The 23,460-nt window shown below is 41.1% G+C and overlaps 1 protein-coding gene across 5 annotated transcripts in view; it reads left to right on the top strand.

Moving 5' to 3' along the window:
* Window positions 1-22,977, top strand: part of PLA2G4C (phospholipase A2 group IVC) — a 147,194-nt gene extending 124,217 nt beyond the window's left edge. For all 5 annotated transcript variants that reach the window (XM_040416763.1, XM_040416764.1, XM_040416761.1 and 2 more), the window contains 9 exons: window positions 389-529; window positions 1,688-1,741; window positions 4,117-4,155; window positions 5,816-5,869; window positions 12,926-13,048; window positions 16,066-16,161; window positions 16,844-16,995; window positions 19,325-19,499; window positions 22,371-22,977. In XM_040416763.1, coding sequence (XP_040272697.1) covers window positions 389-529; window positions 1,688-1,741; window positions 4,117-4,155; window positions 5,816-5,869; window positions 12,926-13,048; window positions 16,066-16,161; window positions 16,844-16,995; window positions 19,325-19,499; window positions 22,371-22,591 — 1,055 coding nt within the window. In that variant the 3' untranslated portion in view covers window positions 22,592-22,977. The remainder of the gene's footprint in view (window positions 1-388; window positions 530-1,687; window positions 1,742-4,116; window positions 4,156-5,815; window positions 5,870-12,925; window positions 13,049-16,065; window positions 16,162-16,843; window positions 16,996-19,324; window positions 19,500-22,370) is intronic.
* Window positions 22,978-23,460: the final 483 nt, after the last annotated feature.

Genomic DNA, 23,460 nt, shown 5'->3' with positions numbered 1-23,460 from the left:
GCTTTTATTGTGTCAAAAAAAAACAATTTGATACATATGCAAATTAACCTGAGATGAGTCCTGTACGTCAGATGAGTCGGGGAAAGGACTCATCTCAGGTTAATTTGCATATGTATCAAATCATTTTTTTGACACAATAAAAGCACACAGAGCTATGGGGACTGGGTATTGCGGATGTGCTAGCGGCCAACTAGCAGCCCATGTCCTCAGCTCTATACCCAAAATCCCGGTGACAGGTTCCCTTTAATGTTATGGCTGATCAGTGTATATCTCTATATATGAGTATGACAGGAACTATTATATAGTAATAGAATGTTTTGCAGCTCATGAATGCCCAGTTACACAGTGACTTTATTTATGATTGTGGTAATTGTGAAATTTATTACAGGGGCCTGGGTCGAGTTTACACCTCACCTGGTTGGATTCCCAGCATACAATTCATTTGTCAGAACTGAGCTCCTGGGCAGTCAATTCAGTGAAGGGAAATTAGTGAAGAATTATCCAGAGTGGGACATCTGTTATCTCCAAGGTAAACTATAAGATTAGGAAATACAAAAATCTCAAACAACCAGGAGCATTAGTTTTCAGCTACTATAAATATATTGCTAATTACTAGTGGTTGCACATTAATTTTTTGGGATTTTACAAGTAAACATACACCAGACATTTATGGTGTGGTTTCAGCACCATAGCTATGGGAGGTGCATACAATATATGCCATATAATAGTTGGGTAGTTCTGTTACAGATTTTACCTTGGGGCCCACGGGATTGAAGTCATGCCTCTGAATGCTCAATACTCCAGAAATGTGATCATTGGTGCCTCTTTTTTCTCTTCCTCTTGTGCCATCTAGTGGAATAAAAAGTAGCTGGAGGGTGTTGCAAGATATTGAGATTACATACAGAGCCACTGTAATAGCAGCATGAGATATACACCCTTCATACTGATCTTGCATATTTGTAATGTGACTCCTGATGCTCTGGATCCTAGATGGCATCCCAAGGTTATGTAGCCCAACAGTCATCCTGTCCTGTATACTGCTCTCACGCATCACAGCCTAGTAGCCCATTTCTTATCCTTGGTGATCGATTGCCTATTTTTCATCTCTTAGTGGTCCAGGGCCATGATAATCATCTCTTTTAATCCTTTAAGCCTTTCATCCTTAAAGATTTTAACTGCTTAGATTTTTGGAACTGGCTATGTTGTCTGATGTCACCTCTTTCTGAGAGGTGCCCAGCTAATAACCAAAAGATATCCAACATCTGAAAATCCTTTGTCATACGAGCAAAAAGTTGTCCGCATGGTGGAACCTATCTCCGGTGGGTCTGATGGTTCATATTGCAGCTGGCTACATTGTCTGACTATAAAGGGACATTGCGGCTCCCTTCAGCTTACTGGCCCTATAGCAGCAGTTTTCGCTTCCATAGTGGTAAGGGTGCTCCATAGAATTTTGTATACTTCAGTTAACAATTGCCCAGTTTCGGTGGAAATTTATGGCTTATATCCAGGGCTTGTACGCTTGGAATGTGTTTTCACTTGTTCCATTAAACCTGCCTGTGTAGTAGAGTATGCATTTCAAGCACAGAACAAATGGGATAGCCATATACACTGTATAAACAAACAGTCTGTTATAATACTGCTTACTAGCCCATATACAGTACAATTCATGTTTTTCTTTTATCCATAGGAATGTGGGGCAGTGCGCCTGCAAATAATAATGCAATTAAAAATTTCATCAAAGGTAAGTATTATAACAAGGAATAAAGCATTATACATTTGATAACACACATTGATCAGGTAGAAGCGTTAGCCATAATTGCAGGGGAGTGCCAATAGAGGGTGTAGAAGTAACAGTCACACTTTGCTAAAATGGTAGGTGCGGTTCCTATTAGGGTGAGTTTACATCTGTATTGAAATTTTCTATTTCCTATTTAGTCATAGAAAAATGGCCAAATCCATCAAGTGATCGACACCAGCTTTATCTAAGCCCCCCATTGATTTATAATTTGATCTGTCAGGTTCTGTCATGGTGTCCGCCATTTTGAGAGGAAGAATAGTGCTGCATTTTTCTTATCAAATTTGACAGAATATGCAACAAAGCCTCAGACGCAGATGTGAACAGAGCGCCTTAACGCTTTCGCCTTGAGGCCCAGGAGCTTCCCTTTATGCCTCTGAATTTTAGGAATCTACTGCTGAGAGCTGGACTAATGTACTGCACACGTTCGGGGAAGAGGAGGGAAAACGACAGACATTATAATACAGAGTATAGCTTTAAAGGCTATGTACACCTTTATGGGCAATTTTTTATTATTATTGCATTGTACTTACTTTGAACTATAATCATTTTTCCAATTGTTCTTTATTAAAAATATGGAACCCTTTTTTCTTTACAAAACTGAGATGCTCTAGTAGCAGCCTGTGGATTTTCTGTCTTTTCCATCATCTGGGGAGCTGACGGGCTCCTTATCTCTGCACCCTGACATTATAAACACTAATTATAGCTCAGTTCTTATCATAAGATAAGAATGTGGCTTAAATAAGTGTTTATGACCTCTCAGTAGTTTAGAGATAAGGTTTATCAGGGGCGCACACAGAAAGCAGAGGGCCCCTGTGCAAAGAATGTGCCTGCCCCCCCCCCCCCCCCTCCCCAAACCACACATACAGACGTAAACATATATAATGCAAAATTGCGGAACAGATGCGGACTACTTCATACAGCCATCTGCATGAGCCCTAACACACATACTGCAACCGCTCTTTTTCACACATCCTCACACATGCAGGCACTCACACATACACTGTCACATATGCAGGCACTGTCACATACACACACATCCTCAGATATGCAGGCACTGTCTCACACACACACTGTCACATATGCAGGCACTCGCATACACTGTCACATATGCAGGCACACACATACACTGTCCCATATGCAGGCACTCACATACACTGTCACATATGCAGGCACTGTCACATACACACACATCCTCAGATATGCAGGCACTGTCTCACACACACACTGTCACATATGCAGGCACTCACATACACTGTCACATATGCAGGCACACACATACACTGTCACACATGCAGTCACTCACATACACTGTCACACATGCAGACACGGTCACACATGCAGTCACTCACATACACGGTCACACATGCAGTCACTCACATACACGGTCACACATGCAGGCACTGTCACATACACACACACACACTGACACATGCAAGAACTATTTTACACTACATTACATACATATCCCTTCCTCACCTCCTGGCTCTGTATTTCTTGTGTCCTTAGCCAGGCTCCTCCCCCTCTCAGTAGCAGGGCTTGGTCTCCACACAGCAGCAGTGGGTCCTTCTTTCCTTCCTCACTGATTAGCAGAACTGGCCCATTGGAGGATAGCCTGCCAGTGCTTTTGAGTGACAGTTTTTAGACCAATCAGCACTTCCAGTCAGTAAGGTTGGGTCCACAAGGTCCTATTTTTGAGAAAATCGTGGCAAAATTCTTTTTTTTTTTTTGCTGCAATTTTATAAAATTCAGACCCTGTGGACACAGCCTTACTGACCAGGAATGCTGATTACACTAAAACCTGTCAGCCCTTCTATGAATCAGCCCCTGAGAAGCACATTATCTTTCAGTCTGAAGTTCAGGAAGGGGGCCCCACTTTCCAGTAGACCAGTCCAAGCTGTATGGGCCCCATTGCATGCTGGGCCCCTGTGCAGCTGAACCAGCTGCACAGGCAGTATGTCCACCCCTAGGTTTATTAGATGACTGGCACAAAGTCAAAGTGAAAGTACCAGTCAAACAGTTAGAAAAACAGTTAACCCTTTGTAACAGAATGGCTCAATATTTTTAATAAAGGCCAATAAATTTAAATTGAAAATATTATTTTAGCCCAAAATGAGTAAAATGCAATCATAAACAAGAATTGCCTCTGAAGGTGTTCATTGCCTTTTAACGTCCAAGTTTTACTACTACGTATGTTTTCTGGTCTCTGTAATTTTATTGTTATATAGAAGGCAGCACCACAACAAGTGACATATATAGAGCAGTCTGTGTGCAATGTTAATGTATTGCTTCATTAGACCAAGATGTTTTTCTTTTAACAGACAGAATTCATAAACTTTTCCCGAATATTACAAATGAAGGTAAGAAACACCAGAATTATCTACTAAAAACATGGTGAAGTCACACACAGCTGTTGTTGCAGTTTTTGAGACAAAGGATGATGTGGGTTGGAAGGGTATGAGAGAAAAGGCTTACAGTTCTTCTTCCTGCTGGATCCACTTTTCAAAAACTACATTAAATACTGCCACAAAAAGTTGTTTGAAACCATGCTGGGTCCCTACACATATTAATTTGCACTGGCATATTTTACCACAAAAAAGTCCCGCTTGCTTTTTTTTTCCATACTGCGTATAGTTTTCATGGCCTTTTCTAGCAGCATTTTTTTCTCAAAACAACTGCGAGAACCACGTTTTTTTGTGTGTGTGTGTTTTTCCTAAAGAGAAGGAGCTCGCAAAATGCCAGAAGAAAGCACCAAAACATTCAGCATGCTGCCTTTTTCAGAATACATAAAAATGACACTGACTGAGCAAAAAAAATGGGTTTCGTACTTTCCATATACTTTCGGCTAATATCTGGAGCTAGAATCTTTACTGCAAAAAAAAAAAAAACACACCAAAAAACCCAGGTTAAAAAAATGCTGCTAAAAAAGTGTAGAAAAACACCACTAAAAACTTTGGGTGAAGCTACCCTTACACTGAATATCTGGTTTTAGAAAAGCCCATTAGGAGTCCCTCAATTTCAAGGACATTATACATTTTAAGGGGAACCTGACACCATAAAATTACAGTGCAATCTGCAGGCAGCATGTTATAGAGCAGGAGGAACTGAGCAGATTGATATATCGTTTTATGGGAAAGATTCATTAAAACCTGTATTTCATTCATTTAAATTCCTGTTACTTCTGCATGTTGAAGTCACGGGGGCTGTCTTATCAGTTACTGACTGCACTGTCACAGAGGGAAGGCTGTCAGTCACTAATAGGACCTCCTCCTTGACGTCAAAGTCCAGAATGAGCACAAAAATTATATATCAATCTGTTTAAAGGGGTTGTCCGGGATCAGAGCTGAACCCGGACATATCCCCATCTTAACCCCTCTGGCCCCTATAATATGAGCATCGCAGCATTTCATGCTCTGATGCTCTCCCTTACCCTGTACTGTATAGTGCAGGGTAAGGGCTGTTTGTTGATGTTTTTCACACTGTTACTGCTTAGCAGTGAGCCCCGTGACATTACCAGCACTGACGGGCAGGCTTTAGCGCTTCCCTTGCCGCTTTACAGGCTAGGGTAGTGCTAAAGCCGGCCCATTAGTGCTGGTGACATCACTGGGCTCACTGCTAAGCGGAAGCCACCGCCTAGCGGTCCCCATAGAGAGCCCGTAACGTCACCGGATCTAAAAAACATGCCCTGATGCTCATGTCAATGGGGCCGGAGGGGAGAAGATGGGGGATGTGTCTGGGTTCAGCTCTGAACCCGTGCAACCCCTTTAACTCATTCTGGTCTATAATATTCTTATTGCAGATTACACTGCATTTTCCTGGTAACAGGTTCCCTTTTAAATAGTCTCTAGCCTGGACAGTGAGATCTATTATTTTTAGATCCCAAATAGACCAGTTTCCCTCAAGCTATAATTCTTGGGGAATTAAATTTGCTCCACCTTTTACTTTTTTATATTTGTAATGTTTATGTGCCTGTAACATTGTATATATGTTTACATACACTATTATCTTGACTTTCTTCAGGGTCCGGCAGTGAGGTTCGTCAGCTATCAAATATTGAAGGATCACAGGACTCAGGTATGTAAGGCAAATAGCCTTGTGACTATCAACATTTCTGAAATATTTGTAGATCTTACAACAGTCACAATTTCATATGGAATAACTAATTAATTGCGAGCGTGATTTCATGGGACGTCTACGACTTTTAGTCGCAGTGTAGGCATAGCCTTAACCGTAGTGTTTATTGTCATGTTATCACTAAGTTCGGGTAATGTCGTGTGAAGGGTGTCAACAGCATTATGGGATCTTTTTAAAGTGCACTGTTTTGCTATTTTTTATTGGAACAAAAAAGACTACAATTTTTAGCAGCAAGATCTGGATTTTCTGTCCTTTTCTGTCTTTTCCGCTGTGGCCAAGCGATGGATTATTTGCTGCAACTATACACAGGGGCCGTGCCTGCGATACACCTCTCTGTGAGCAACTTGTATTATGTAAGCCCTGGTGTTGTTCACCCAAACAGATACCTCCTGTGTGTGGGACCTCTATTTTTTAATTCAGATTTCTGAAGTGTTTTTTTTTCCGGACTTTACTAATGATGAACTATCCAAAGGATAGTTAATCCACCTACAATGAATTAGTCCTTCACAGCAAAAAATTATATATTCCTACACCGAATGCTGGTGTGAATACCCACAACAAATAATCTGAAAGAGATGTATAAAAATATACACATCCTTTATTTCAATACATTGAAATACACAAATCGCCATTTTAAATTGGAGGAGTATAAACCACAATGGATGGACAAAAAAGTCAATGTAAGGAACAAACTCAAGTAGGCATGATTTTAAAGTACATATGGACATAAGCACAATTGGAAAATGATGTAGAGAAGTCAAACACCGGCATCCTAAAGAAAAAGGATTGCCTAAAAAAGGTGCAAATTTGTTCTGCGTTTTTTGTTTTGTTTTGTCTTGTTTTTTGGGGGGGTGGGGGCTGTAAAAATTAATTCCAGAATAACTGCATGCCTTTTTTTTTTGCCCAACGTCATTTTTTCTCAGTTTTTTTGGCCAATTTTTGCAAACAGTGGGAGTGTAAAGGAAAACTGGCTTAGTTACTCATAGCAACCAGACTGATCCTTTCATTTTTCAGAGTAGCTCTGAAAAATGAAAGGTGGAGTCTGATTGTTGCTATGGGCAACTAAGGCAGTTTTCCTTTACACCAGTTTTGATAAATCTCTCCCAGTGCATTTGCCAACTAGCATTCTCCATATGGTGTTTTTCTCCTAAACAGGAGGTGATGTTAAAAAAATGCCAAGGGCTCTGACATGCTGTGTTTTTGAAAAGAAGCCAGAAAGATAAAAAAAAAATGCCAGAAATACTTACTTGTGAATCCACCCATAGGGGACGTACACACAGAGGCTATTTCAGCGGCATTTTGGTGAGTACAACCGTGCCAAAATTTCACCAAACCCCCCCCCCCCCGGGGCGGTGTCCTCTCTTCCTCTCATACAGGGACATGTCCTTTCTCGCCAGGGCTTTAAGCCGCCGCTCCGCGATCCATAGTGCTGTCTTCCATTGAGATGTATGGGAGACAGAGAGAACACAGCCATCGGCAGGTTTTCAGTGGAATTTCAGCACGACTGTCAGCGCCAAATACCGCTTACGAAGCCACAGTGTGAATGTACCCTATTTCGGCACGTAGGTTTTTTGCTGCCACTTTTCTGCCTGCACACATTGATCAGGTAGAAGCGATAGCCATAATTGCAGGGGAGTACCTATAGGGGGTGTAGAAATAAAAGTCGCACTTCTTGAAATAGTAGATGGGGTTCCTGTTAGGGTGAGTTCACATCTGTATTGAAAAAATGAAAGAATGTCCTTTTCCAAAAAAAATTAAATCTGAATTTCTTCCCATTTTCCAGTACATGATAAAACAAGCCCTTATATGGGTATATGACAAGAAAAGTAAAAAAAAAAAAGTTATGTCTTATTAAACCAAGTACAATGGCCGATAGGGCTTCTCAGCTGATTAAAACCATGCATTTCTTCCCCCAATCCTTTGTGACACTTTAAGAGAAATCAAGTGTTAAATAAATATGCAAATTAGGCTTTAAACGGGTTGTCCAAGTTATATTTATTGATGACCTATCCTCATCGATATCCTCAGGATAGGTCATCGACACCCGGCACCCCCGCCGATTAGCTGTTTGAAGAGAAGGCGCGCGCCGTTCCAATGCTGCCTCCTCTTCACTGTTTACCTTCTAGCCGTTGCATCTGCAGTGGTGAGCAGGTGTAATTACACCCAAGCCGTCCCATTCATTTCAATGGTATGGATCGCTTCTATACAAGTGTATGGGAACCATCCGTCCCATTGAAATGATAGGTCATCAATAAATATAACTTGGACAACCCCTTTAAGCTCCTTTTTAGCTCTTCTGCTCTGCTTCCGAAGAGACTCCCCCACCTCTCTAGGGCCTGTCAATCAAGTGGAAGGTGGAGTGTCTTGGAGTGCAGGAGCTAAGATTCACAAAGTGGATAGGGACCACCCTCATCTGGGGAAGAAATATATAGTTTTAATAAGCTGGGCCATCCCTACCAGGCATTGTGCATAGCTTAATGGGACTGATGATGCTGAGACAAGCCATGCAGCAGTTTTCCATGCCATACATTCCTTGATTTAAAAAAAAATAGAAATGTCTCTGTAATATCTCAGGCAGATATGTAAATTATTACAGGTGTGGTCTGATTAGACACTAGGTCTTGTCACAAGGGTGTAAAAATGCTTGCCCTACTATCCTGTAAAAAAGGTTCCCAGAGACTACTTTTGGGTAGTGTACCTCTTGGTGAAAGCGGTTTCAAATAAATAGGCCACAGCACTCTTGTGTTCTGTAGCTCCACCTCAAGAACTGTAGATATCGCACAAATATTTAGACAGCACTCCGTGATGATGATAAATAGTGATTTATTTCATATAATTTCTGCCGGGTCAGTGGTATATCAGTTGCGTGCAACGTTTCGGGCTAGCATACGCGCTTCATCAGGCTGACAAAACATAATATACAAAAGAGGGTTCACTGGATGGAAATACATCATAAATACATGACACATGATTATACAATTTTGTAAAAAAATTTGACATGATTATATAGTTAAAAATAAGATCCGTACAGCAATGTAGCATGATTGGTAAGACAAAGTATAAAAAAGGGGAGGTTGAGCCCCACATGTCATAGTATGCCATCTAGTACATACATTGGTAGTTGATAAGCTATTCAGCGTTCAATGGGACATGATTATACTGCGTCTGTTCAAAATTAAGAACATGATTAGTGAAACAGGGTCCACAGACATAGGACAGTAAATGGGCCCTAGGTAACATACCATGCCATACAAAGTATGCATCCGCTGTAAGATCAGGCCATGGGAAAATCCATGTGGGTATGGGAGAGGTGGCGGGGAAGTCAGAGCAGGCCCGCGGCAGAAAACCTACCGCAGGTCTGTTCTAAGTACCACGCCACAGCATTGTAGACAGGCTGAATTAATATGAGGAAATAGCAAAAGAGAAGACTCCTGGAAGTGTGTGCTCATACTTATGGAGCAATGTTCCAAAGTATGGGGAGGGAAACCGAAAAGAGACCAAGAGCAAACAGTATTCAATTAAACAAAACACAAGTGAGAACCTACTGATGCAAAGAATGTAAGAAATATCGAGAAACTCACCACTATCGAGACCACAATGAGTATACAGCCGCCGCTTGCTGTGGAATGCGAGGCGCCATGTTAAGTAGCGGTAAAAGGGTCTTCATTGGTGGTTCCGCAGCACGTGATGTCCTCGGTGGGCGGTACTATGCCCAAACAGAGGCTAGGGACGCATTGGCTAGCGGAACGGGGATCTGCCGTGCGCGTCATGTGATCGGAAGTGACGTGCGCGTCACATGACAAACCCGTCACATGACCGCGCCTCAGAAAAGTCGGTAGGTGGGACCACTGATACGTACAGGAAAGCAGCTGTCGGTGGACATCTCGCTATATATATATATATATATATATATATGCTATGCTGCCCCATATTAGAATAAGAAATATGGGGTACAAAAAAACGGAGGGCTATACCTGTATGGCGCATGCGCTACCCCCCAAAAACATTCAAGGGCAGCCATCTTACAAAAGGGCAGGTTACTGGCATCAGGAGAGACTTATAGTAAACACAAAACATCAGTGTCAAAACTTGTGGTGTGTGTATATATAACCGTGGAACCACATATTGATGAAAGCATATGCAAAAATATATAGCTCCAGGGCCATCATAAACAGAGGAAGACATTGGAACATAAAGAATCATGTGGCCGTGGAGTTATACAAGACGCACTAATCAATACATGTAACTCCAGGGCTAGAATACCAAGGGTCTTCTCTGCAAAAATTAAGAGAACTGCACTATCGTATGTATGAAATACATTCTACAAAAGTAGTAGGTCACTTTGAATTGGCGCCTTGGATGCTTAACACAATGGTGGACCATGGAGGAAGCTGGGACCGTAGAATGTGCTTGACGGATGTCACCACCCGTTACTGGACAGTTCTGGTGCTGTAAGGGAAGTAGATAAAAGAAATGTTAGTTACATACAGAATATATGTAAAAGCCATGCTTAATACTAATCATCCTACAGGTAATCCTCATTAAGTCCAATTGGTTGTAAGGTACACAACCGGCGAATCCATGACATCTCTCTCTCCCGCAGCACCGCCTGGCGATCTCCTCCTCTTCTTAGAGGAGGAATCCAGTCAATTACCTGAAACCGTAATTGGCTGATGGCGTGTTTGTGTTCCGTGAAGTGTTCGACTAGGGGAGCGTCATTTTTTTTGGTGTGGATATTCGACTTGTGTTGACAGATCCGTTCTTTGATTTTCTGAATAGTCTGACCAACGTAGCCAAGCCCACAGGGGCATTTAATGAGGTAAATTACAAAGTTGGTCTGGCATGAGAAGTGGCCCTGGATATTATATGTTTTGCCTGACGTTGGGTGGGTAAACGTAGGGCCCTTGGTGACATTGCTACATTGGGCACATGAGAGGCAAGGGTAAGTGCCATTAATAGGAGAACCTGTGATGGTGGTCTGAATGGGGGTGCCCTTACTGCTCCCAAGGTCAGATTTTACCAGTAGGTCTCTAATGTTTTGGGCCCTTTTGTAGGACATTAGGGGCATCTCCTTGAAGATATTAGGAAAATTATTGGTAAGGATATGCCAATGTTTATTTACAATTCTTTTGATATCCATACTCTGGTGCGAGAATGTAGTCACACATGGGATCTGTTTCTGAATTGGTGTTTCAGTACGTAGTTTGGGTGTCAGTAGATTACCTCTAGAGATATCAGATACTTTGTGAGTATGTGTATGTAGGATATGGGCCGGGAAACCCCTCATCTAAATTCATTGTAAGGGGTTTCCCGGCCCATATCCTACATAGATATACTCACAAAGTATCTGATATCTCTAGAGGTAATCTACTGACACCCAAACTACGTACTGAAACACTAATTCAGAAACTGATCCCATGTGTGACTACGTTCTCGCACCAGAGTATGGATATCAAAAGAATTGTAAATAAATATTGGCATATCCTTACATTCTTTGCATCAGTAGGTTCTCACTTGTGTTTTGTTTAATTAAATACTGTTTGCTCTTGGTCTCTTTCCGGTTTCCCTCCCCATACTTTGGAACATTGCTCCATAAGTATGAGCACACACTCCCAGGAGTCTTCTCTTTTGCTATTTCCTCATATTAATTCAGCCTGTTACAATGCTGTGGCGTGGTACTTAGAACAGACCTGCGGTAGGTTTTCTGCCGCGGGCCTGCTCTGACTTCCCCGCCACCTCTCCCATACCCACATGGATTTTCCCATGGCCTGATCCTACAGCGGATACATACTTTGTATGGCATGGTATGTTACCTAGGGCCCATTTACTGTCCTATGCCTTGGTGAAAGATCATTGACTGCTAAACATGCCTCTGTGATGCACTTGAAAATATTTTTCCCAGGTGACAGGCTTTGACCCAGTTGATAAACTTTGAGGGCACATACTTGGACTGAGAGAAGCAGGATTGTTATTTCGACAAATTGTCTGCCATCTAGAGCATTTTAACCTAGCTGTTAGGAGGTCTTTGGAGCATTGGTTAGAAGGGCACAAACACATAGCAAACAGGCTTCAGATGGGACAGCTCAGACAGGCCACCAGTATAGAGAATTGTTTGTTCCACCGACAAGCAACAGCAGCTTGCACAGTTTTGTTGTAGCACCTTCATTACACAACCCTGTCTCTTCCAGGACCATTTCCAAGCGATTAGCAGAAGGAAATGTGCTTATCACAGCACCCATTAAATGTCCTGCCATTGACAGCCATCCACCCACACCTTTGTTCGCAGACTTTAGTGACAAATCCAGGCTGTGTCTGGTATTCTAAGAAAGCCAAGTTTTAGTATGAAGGCTTCATTGTGAGGGCTTCAATCCTGCCCTTGCTGTGGAGCGACACACTGCCTCCACTGCTGGTGTGATGTTTTGGGTTGCCATTGCCTATAATAGTTGGTCACCCCTAGTAGTGATACGAGGGACACTAACAGCTAAGCAATATGTAAAGGACATCCTGTGGCCACATATGTTCTCTTTCATGGCAGGGCTGCCAACTGGCATTTTTCAGCAGATTAATGGTTGCCCACACACTGTAAGGGTTTCCCAGGGATGTCTCTGCCAGATTGCACTTCCTTGGCCTGCACAGTCAACAGATTTATTGCAAATCGAAAATTTATGGGACCAGCTGGAATGCCACCTTCAGTAACTTACGAGGGTGTAGGATCTACAGACCCAGCTGCAGGATACTATAAGGAATCTGTATGCATCTATGCCCAACCATACTGTATATCATCTTGTATCCAGGCTAGAGGCAGCCAAGCAGGGCACTAGAGTCTCCTTTCAATTGTACAGTTTTCCCCAATAATCTTATCCTTTTGCTTTAAGAACTTCCTGCTGGATTCCCTTCTGACTTTGGCTTAAAAACACATCAAACACTCCAGTAGCAATTAAAAAAAAAAATACTGTGTGTGAAACCATTAACATGTTACTTTGTTCTTTATCATAGAGGAACCCTGCTTGTGCAATGGATGCCAAAAGGTGGTGTCCTTACTCTCAAACCATGATCTTCTTGAGATGACCCATGCAAAGATGGAGATGTTGTTTGGGGATTCTGATAAAAATGTAGAAGGTAACAGATTTGTTTTTATATTTACATAGCGATGTGGTAAGAAGGCAAAAACAAACCCCCAATTTGTCTTCATATCAGTTGGAAAAAGTCTTCAGACTTTACACAATTAAAGGGAACCTGTCATGTTGAACATGGTACCTGAACTGAAGGCAGCGGGTTATAGAGCAGGAGGAGCTGAGCAGATTGATATATAGTTTTATGGGAAAAGGTTCAGTAAAACTTTTAATTTATTCATTCAAATTCCTGCTCATTCTGGGCTTTGACATCAAGGAGGAGGATGTCCTATCAGTGATTGACAATCCTTCCCTCTATGACTGTATACACACATAGCTGTCAATCACTGATAGGACCGCCTCCTTGACTTCAAAGGCCAGAATGAGCAGGAATGTAAAAGTATAAATTACAAGTTTTACTGAGTCTTTCCCCATAAAGCTATACTTGAGTCTGCTCAGCTCCTCCAGCTCTGTAACATGCTGCCTGTAGATGTCACTGTTCCCTTTAATCAGATTTTATCTTAATCTGTGCTATACTGCTATTCATTTTTAATGTTTTAGATATATTTTTACACTATGTACAATTTATTAATTTAGTAGTAAATGAATATGCTTTCTGCCTTTTTAAAATAAAAACAGCTGGAAATTGGAGAGTACAGGTGAGATGAAGGAGCATTGCTATATTTTCTATGATGTTACTACATGTTCACACAGGGGGGGGGTTCATGTGCCATAATCCAGGTCTGATCTCATTTTTCTGCCCTAAACATAGACTACTTTGAAAAGTGGCATGTCTCCTAAATGTCACTGAACTGTCACAAAAAAGTTTTAATTGACATGATGTGCGACATTTTTACACCAAAAAACTGACGTATCTGGTTAATAAAGGTTCCCCACAGTGTATATATGTAGATGTTAGTGTATGTATCTGTATATCTATTAAATGTATCTAGTGTATGGGTGTATGTAAACTCTTAAAGGGGTCTCCAGGCTTTTAACATTGATGGCCGATCCTGAGGATATAGACATTGCAGCAGCGAGCAGGAAGAGAGAGGGGAGACAGCATGTGCACACTGCGCTTGCCTTCCCTTCATACAGCTGATTGGCGGGGGTGCCTGGTGTCAGACCCCCGCCAATCTGATATTGGATAGGTCATCAGTATTTAAAGCCCGGTGAACACCTTTACGTGTGAGCATAGTGCATGAATGCATTAATATATAATATATGTACACAAGCATGTGTATCTCTGTATTTGTTCTTTGGGAGGCAGCCACCTAGGACCACCTATTAGGTGTAGGTGGCTGCTCTCTCTTTGCAATCAAATGCTCAAGTTAGACCTCATGGAGAAGTCTTGTGAGAGCAAGTACCTCTCTCAGAATTCTTTCCGGCGATGATGCAGACATTGGCAGCATCAGTATCATTGAGACATTTCCACAAAACCCCTCAGGAGACCCCAAAGTAGTTTAAAGGGATTGGCAACCCCTCCCTCCTCTTGGAGACTGAGACCACAGCAGCCATATTTCAATTATATGATATTCTCAATGGAGTTTTGTTTCTGTGGGCAGTAGTTATGTTTATCTGGTTAAAAAACATCTTCCTTTGACAGTACCTCCAACGAGGTGTCGGTAACTCATGGTGGGATTTTACCTAAGCATCAGAATGTAATTGCTGTGAATCAGGAGCTCTGTTTTCCGCACAAGCTCTTTGTTTCTTTCTAATAATCACAAAGTGCATCTGTGGAAAACAGAGCTCTTGATTCACAGCAATTACATTCTGAAGTGAGCTGAAATTTTTGATAATTACTAAGTAAAGAGAGACTTTTATTCTTTTACTTCTGGCCTGCCTGTTTAAATCACCTTTCTGCTGCATCGAATCCCAAGGAGCAAAGGCCTGAGGGGATACACCATTACACAAAATCTCATATTCCTTTCTGTCCCTTTCAGAAAAAATCTCATCTTTCCATAAAAAGTCTGGGACTAGACAAAGTATCTGGACTTGCTCGAGGAAAGATATCCAAAACAGACAGAGGAGAAAAGGGAAGGATAATTCATGTTTTGCAGTCCAAAACTGTAAGGATCAGCCAGAACAGGATTAAATGTAAAGGCATTAAACAAATTCTTTAAAGAAAGCTACTCATGTGCAGGAAGCCCCCGAGGTGCCAGGGCAGAGGATGGGAGTGGTAGTGGCCTTGATGAGATTTTGTGTAACGGCGTATCCCCTCAGACTGTTGCTTCTTGGGATTCGATGCAGCAGAAAGGTGATTTAAACACTCAGGCCAGAAGTAAAAGAATAAAAGTCTCTCTTTACTTTGTAATTATCAAAAATAATATAAATCTTGCATTTACATGCAGCAATCTCCTCCACAGTATGGGGAGGAATGATCACTAATGCCATTGCTCCTCCTCATATAGAAACATTGTTTACCGGCACAATCTGCTACTGGTAAACAATGATTTAGGTGACCTTACCAACACTTATTACCCGATGAATGAGCTTTTCGCCTGTTCATCGGGTAATTACCGATAATCTGCCCAAACTTCAGGCAGTGTAAAGGGCCTTAATAAGAAGTAGAGGATTACTATCGACTGGAGACATGGGTCTATTCTGATTATATGACTATTCTGAGTTGTCATCTGAAGAAACAAAACACAATTATGACACTGCTATTCTGAGTCAAAGTTTACAAGACTAATCTTGTGGATTCGAAAGGACACATTCCCAAAGAAAGAAATCCACATTATTTCCTAAGGCACTCGCGGCCGTTATATTAGCACATTGTAACATCTGTATAGTGGCCACAATACCATAGACCTCCTACTGTTCTGCTGAGCCAGACTAAGATCACTGTAGAACATGACATCCAAGTATTGTCGCCACGGTATAGATTCTAAAATATGGCAGTAAAAACAGGCCTTAAGGAAAGGCACAATGACAGATGAAAATGATTGTGATGCTCCTTGTACAGAACAAATAGTCACCTTCTTTTCCCGACTCATCTCTGTTTTCATTTGTATCTTTTTCTAGGTTTTTGCGAAAAAGTGAATCTGGTACAAAATATACTGCAATGTTTTGTCCATTGGAAGTGGGGAACCACTAATAACTTTCTGTACAAATGGAGCAGTGAGTTTTTATTTAACTTTTTATTCTTTACTCTCATTAATCGTATTCGTGAGAAAGTTGCTATCACATTTGTATATTTGACTATATTCATTTGTATATTTGACTATATTATACTAGTTCATTGTTAGTAAATTGCATTGTCTATAATGGCTGTATGTTTAGCCTGGAAGGTGTGATAATATTTGTGTCACCTTTTATTCATTTTGTTGGGAGGTGAAGCAATGAAAAATGTTCATATTGGCCATATTTTTGCGCGGTGTTGGAAAAATATTTTTAGCATTCTAAGAATTATCGCTGATCTCAGACATTAGCCCCCATTATCCTCCACACATTCCCCTTGGTTTGCTGCATATGGATCCATAGAAATTATATGGGATCTGCAGTTCTTCCCCATCATTTTTTTTTCTACAGAGGTTTAGTTACCCTTTTTTAACCAGTGTAAAACCTTACCACCCCACTAGCCAAGCACTAAAGCCTCCATAATCTAACCAGGTTTATACTGCCGCTAGCATAGTACCTACTTCTTCACACTATAATTTAGCATGTATGGGCAGGCTTATTATGCGGTAGCTTGGTACTGTTATGTTTGAACTTGTCTTCTTATAGTATTTCTATGTTTCCATTTTGTACTGAAGACTGAAAGTTAATGGCACTATATCAATAACGTTAATGATTGTTTCAGGTAATATCCCCGATGACCTCCACAGCAAAGAGTACTTATCTCTAATTGATGCCGGACTGGAAATAAATTCTGCATACCCATTAATGTTACCACCTAATCGCAAAATAGATCTTATTTTGTCTTTTGACTTCAGTGAAGCAGATCCTTTCTTGGTAATTGTTTTTCAGTTATAATCCATATGTTAAAGGGGTTTTCCTGGAGTAAAATCTTAATGAACTGTCCTCTGCCTAGGTCATCAATATCTGGTCGGCGGGGTCCAGCTTCAGTGAGCTCTGAGGCCTCTTCCTAGGCCAGTGATGTTAAGTTCATCGGTCACATGGCCTATGTGCAACTCAGTCTCATTCAAATGAATAGGCCTGAGCTGCAATACCAAGCACAGCCACTATGCAATGTACGGCGCTGTGTTCATGATGTGAGGAAGCCACAACGCCATGGCCTCTCCAAACAGCCGATCAGTGGCAGTGCTGGGTGTCGGACCCCCAATGATCAGATAATGCTAACCTATCCTGGGGATAGGTCAGCAGTATTCTATTCCCCAAAAACTCATTTAAAAAGCACAAGACTGATTCTCACCAATGTGCTCTCCAAGTATTAAAATATACTGTGCATTCAGAGAGCATACAGTCACCATAGCAGGTTTTCTTCAATATTTAAGATGTTCTTTCCTACATTTGTTCAATGTAAAGTTGCATTATTATGCAGATTTCCACTAACTAACCTGTTTAAGGTGTACACACTTAATACAGATATGTAAATGCAGGGCACCCAAAATCCATGAAGGGGTGCAGCCTTTGACAATTTTTTTTACAGTTTATATGTAGAATTAATGTACATTACTGTATAATACATTACTAATAATGTACAGAATATTGTCTGTAATATAGTCCCAAGCTCCTGCTCTGCACAGTTCTTCCGTATGGATGAAAAGTCCATTGTTTTTTTAGTATTATTTATAATTGAGGACCAATGCCATTATAACTTAAGTAAAAAAAAAAAAAGTAATTGAATTCTAGAAAGTGAGGAGAGCACATCGAAAATACACAAATTATACACATAGAATATGTATAATAAGTACGGATTGCAGAAACATTCAAAAATCTTGCCTATTTTGTTTTTACACACGAGACAGTTCCAATAAAACTTTTCTGTCATTCTAATAATAATTCGAATAATAATCGTCACACCCAACACCAATAGTTGTTTTGAAGGCAGAAGATTCTACTTAGACCTAAGGATGACAAGCAATTAAAGTAGCTGTCTGGCATCCACTTAGATAAAATACATATAGTTCAGGGTCTCATTCAGACCCTTCTCGTATAAAGATTCCATGTATTAGATCTACCTGACTTCTTTTTGCTAAATGGTTTGATCCCAGTCCCCCCAAGAGGTGATAGTTGTATGAATTTTATATTTCTGAATTGGATCACCTTCCACAGATCCTGATGAATTTTTCTAATATGCTTTGAGACTGGGGTATCTCCTTCTGAATGATGCCACCCTTGGGGTCCCTGACCCTGGGTCACAGCTCTTTATGTGTTTTCTCCACATAATTTAGGGGCAGGTGGTCTCGTATATAACACCCATCAACTTACAATTAGTCAAATCAATAAATATTACCCATACCTAAGCTTGTAAAACTCTTGAATGTTACAATTGATTCATATGCCGTACATCCACTGCAGTAAAAATATCCCTTAGAGCTTCTCACAAACCCTTGGTCTTGATGGGACAAAATAGCTTTTTACTTGGCTGTCCCTAATACTCCTCCCATTTCTATATATGATCACTTGGTACTAAGGTACAAGATCTTTATCCAACAAAAGCAGGTTCCAATACTTGTTAGGAAACTATTATGTGGACGTTTGTGGGCAGTGTGGATTAGTTTTCCCACCGATTAAGCTAGAGTGCCCACCAGTGAAAATGCATCCTTAATGGTACACTAGGGCCAATGTTGTAGAGACAACAGCTTTTCAAAGGATAGAACATAGGGCAGGGACCTTGTTTCTACTGTATACACACACATTTGCATTACCAACAGTGTAGCTGACTCAAAATATCAAGGCCTGCCAAAAAGACACTTAGTGTCTATCAATTTTTGCTAACAAAAAGGTATGGTATCTAGCACATAAAACATACTTTGTGTGCTGGATGCAATATAGTTTAAGGATTTGCCCTACCAGTAAGCCAGCCCTGTTTAATCCATTACCGAGAAGACATTGGGAGGTAGGGTAAGCAGCTTCACAATTACCTTATTTATGTGTTATATTTGTTGACTACTATAGTTGTTACAATGGCATGTTTCTTTGGATTCATAGGATGATATTTACCTTTGTGGAATTTGCAGATTTGATTTTAACTTTGGTATATAGTTTAATGAGACTCTTTTTCAGTGATTATGTTTTTAGTATTGGTCCTATGTTGTTTGACTTCCTAAACTTGTCTATCATTTTGTTTGGCTTACTATTTTGTTCTTACTTTCAGACACTAAAAAACACAAATGAATATTGCAAGATAAATGGAATTCCCTTTGTCAAATTTAACATAGAAGATTCCGAATGTGAAGAGCCATCTCAAAGTTGCTATGTGTTTGAAGAAGATGGCAAAGGGGCTCCTGATGTGATGCATTTTCCTCTTTTTAACAAGCAGAGCTGTGAAGGTTGGTGTACATTTGAGTCTGTCATGGACTCATTCTGGTATCCACCTAGGTCCTATTGTCTTATTTACATTTTTGCATACTTTAATTAGTACTGCAGGGGCATTGTCTTAGTTGATATTCATGAGAGTGGGGTTTGGCAGTTATGGGGCCATTATGGGTTTTTCTATTGAATGCATTGTGGCTGGAACTCATGGCAGGCACTGTAGCTGGAACTTATGAGAGTATTTTAATGACTTTTTGACCATTTTTTAGGAACTGTGGTTGTGACTTCATTGGGAGAACTGTAGTTGTCAATGTCGTGATATAATGGGGGGGGGGAGTCATGCTGAAATTTTTGCCTTGGGGGCCAAAAGTGCTTATCCCATCATTGATGATGATCTACTATCATGCTAAAGCATTAGAACTCGTTTCTTTCTCCCTGTTTTGGCAATTTAGCTATGTCTTGGAGAAGTGGAAACTGCAGACATTGACACAAATCAGTTGTCACCAACCTCATCATGTTGATCACATTTACACATCAAGATTTTCTGACATGCCACTAAAACATGTCAGAAGATGGGGTTGAGGGTCTGTGCCCTACAGCGATTCTTCAAGCAGAAAGCTCCTCTGACATCTGGGTTTATACTCTGAATCTACTACTCGCTGCAATGGGCCTGGATTGTGCATATACTTCAGTTGCAGTAAATAAAGATCTAGAAAATGAAGCATGGCTCACAAGAGCACCTGCTACTTTCATATCTAGGAACGAAGCAGATGCCAATTTTCTGTGAAATCTTATGTCACCGCCAGCTCTCTGAGAAGCTCTGGCAGACGTTCTTCTGTACCTCTTGCATGATGTTCTTTGTTTTGGTTTCACTTTGTCATCTCTTTTCCCTCTCCCAGCTGTCATCTATTTACACTGATTGCCTCCCTTTATATTCCCTCCCATACTGCCTCACTTTGCAGTTTATACTACTTCCTGGATTGTGTTCACTGCTACAGGCTGCAACTGCTGGTTCCTCAGATAAGTCTTTTCCTTTATTTGTGTTTCCGTGCTGGCTTGATTCTAGGTGACCCTGACTCCCTCCGTGTTAAGTGCAGGGAGCCGGTGGTCGTGTCCCCTCACTATTATAGGGTTTTCAGGTGTCACACAGTCTAGGTACGAGGTCATGCAATTATCTATCATAAAAATCTTTGCATGGGCTTAGCAGTCAGGGAGATCTCTAGGGGTTTTATAGGGCTCACCCATATGTTCCTTAGTTTGGGATCAAGTCAGTCGGATGTTTATTTATAACTTCCAGTTTTCTGCAACACCATCCGTGACATCTTAATAGCCATTACTCACAAAAAGTTAGCGATATTCGGCTTTCTGGTGAAATTTATAGAAAACATGAAAAGTTCACGCTACTGTGATATTATATCTTGAAAGTAAGGCATTTAAGTAGAAGCATGCAATGGGGATTTCTTCATCTCAAACAATTTAGTGAAACAAATGTCAACAGTGGTGGGTATACCCCACAAAAAATGTCAGTCTCAAAAACTTGTCATGTGGACTTTAGCTTCAATTACAGCTTGACAACGATGTCTCATGCTGTACACAAGTTGACTTATTGTCTGCTGAGGCATGGCTTCCCACTCTTCTTGACCCTTGACTCTTCTTGATCCTCAGATCATTAAGGTTCTGGGGTACAAAGTTACGAGCCTCTACACGGTGACTCCCATAGGCTTTCAATAGGATTCCACTCCATTTAAGGTCTCCAGCAGCCGCTCCCTAATTATGTGACTTCGCTGAGCTGGCGCATTGTCATCCATGAAGATGAAATTAGGCCTGAGTTGCTCATGCAGAGGCACAATGACTGGATTAATGATCAAGTAGTGTGGGCTTTTCAGTGTACCATTCACAAAGTGCATGGCTGTTATGTATTGACTAGAAACACCTGCCCACACTGTAACACCACCACCACCAAAGGCTTGTCTGTGGCTAATGCATAGAGCTCTCCTTGATGTCTCCAACATCGTTGGCGGCCATCATTTCTGCTCAGCATGAATCGACTTTCTCAGTGAACAGCACTGAAGCCCACTGGTCCCTCTTCCAGCTTAGATACTCATTGACCCATGCAAGACGATGACGCCTGTGGTCAGATACCCTTGCAGGTTGTCTAGCACTCAGACCACACTGATGTAAATGGTTTTGAATGGTCTGACGTGACACTTGGGTGCCTCTCACCTCCTTTAAATGTGGCTGGAGTTTTGTGGCATTCATCATCCGGCTCCACAGAGCATTGTTCACAATGAAGCTGCCATCAGTGTGAGATATGGCCAAAGGACGACCACTTCTATACCTTTCTGTGACTCTTTCAGTCTCTCTGTATCTCTTTTGCAACCTGTTTATGACACTACTGCTTGAAGGCTTGCAATGGCGAGGTACTGTTGATCAATTGGTAGGTGCCGTCTTGGTCTCATGATGTCAAAATGTGAACAGCATGATGAGGAGGACTGTTTAAATACCCATAAATGAACCAGGAAATGTATTGGGCGATTCATGGATCAAACGCCTTTTGTTAATTTTGCTGTTAAGCTCCTTGTTAGACAACATAAAGTTGTACTGAAATATTGAACAGTTGGACATGCGCATTCAAAAGTTTAGAGAAGGTCACATTAAGTTCACTAAGCACACAAAAAGTTAGGGATATTTGGCTTGTGGGTGAAATTTCATATCCTGAAATTTCACCCACAAGCCAAATATCCCTAACTTTTTGTGAGTAGTATATGTTGAAAATTGAACTTTAATTTTTCGTTTTGGCATGTTAACTAAAATAACAGCAGCTATGACAACAAAAGTTGTTTTGGAAAAAGTTCTGCTCACTTTTATTTTGTTCCTTGTATTTACAGGTAAAATCCTTGAACTTAGGAAGAAATATGTTACTGCCAATATGTTTTATGATGAATCAGAGCTTACAGAGGTTTTGAAGATAGCCAAACAAAATGTGGAGCTAAATAAAGATCGGATACTAGAGAAAATTTTGCAAGTCCAGCAGTGTAAATCATCTGTTTCAACTCCATCTGTTTCCTTAAAAGGGTTGGCCAACAAAACAACATTATCCATAGAATAGGTGATATGTGAATAATCGCTGGGTCTGACTGTTGGGACCCCCACTGATCACAGAGGTTCCCAAGTCCTCTGTGTAAATGGAGTAGCAGCTTGCGTGTGTGAACACCACTCTATTCACTTTGATGGGACTGCCAGAGATAACAGAGCAATGTAGTCAGCAGTCCTATAGACACTGAATGGAACAGTGGCCATGCACTACTGTTCCATACACACAGTGGACTTAGGGATCCCCACTCTCATGATCATTGCAGTCCCAGCACTCCGACCCCTAGCAATCTTATATGTATCATCTATCCTGTAAGTAGCCAAAAAGTCAACATCTATACTTAAACAAAAACAATAAAATCCTGCAGTTTTCGCACTGGCCACTAAGCCTAATAATTGCCGCCACTTTGTGGTCTATACCAGGCATGGCCAACCTGCGGCTCTCCAGCTGTTGTAAGACTACAACTCCCACCATGCCCTGCTGTAGGCTGATAGCTGCAAGTAGTAGTGGTCATGCTGGGAGTTGTAGTTTTGCAACAGCTGGAGAGCCTCAGGTTGGCCATCCCTGGTCCATACAGATCACTTTACTGCAGTTATATTCCATTCTAAACCTACCTGCAATGATAAGGAGACATCACCTCTGTGTATAGCTAAGACAGGATCCACCATTCACAGTAGGTGATTGTACAATCTTATCTATTCTTTCCTTGTACAATGATGCCTAGAAAACTCTCCCAAAGAGGTCAATAAGGTCCCCTCCTGTCCATTGTGTCTATGGCCCATGGGGCTGCTGTAAAGCATTGTTTTAATGCTGTGTAAATGCTGTTAAGAAGAGCTCAGGTAAGATGGCTGCTCCCACAATCCTGTTCAGGAACCAAACTAAAA

Source organism: Bufo bufo, chromosome 2, assembly GCF_905171765.1.
Source record: "Bufo bufo chromosome 2, aBufBuf1.1, whole genome shotgun sequence".
Lineage (NCBI taxonomy): Eukaryota > Metazoa > Chordata > Amphibia > Anura > Bufonidae > Bufo > Bufo bufo.
This window is presented reverse-complemented; position numbering and strand designations above follow the sequence as displayed.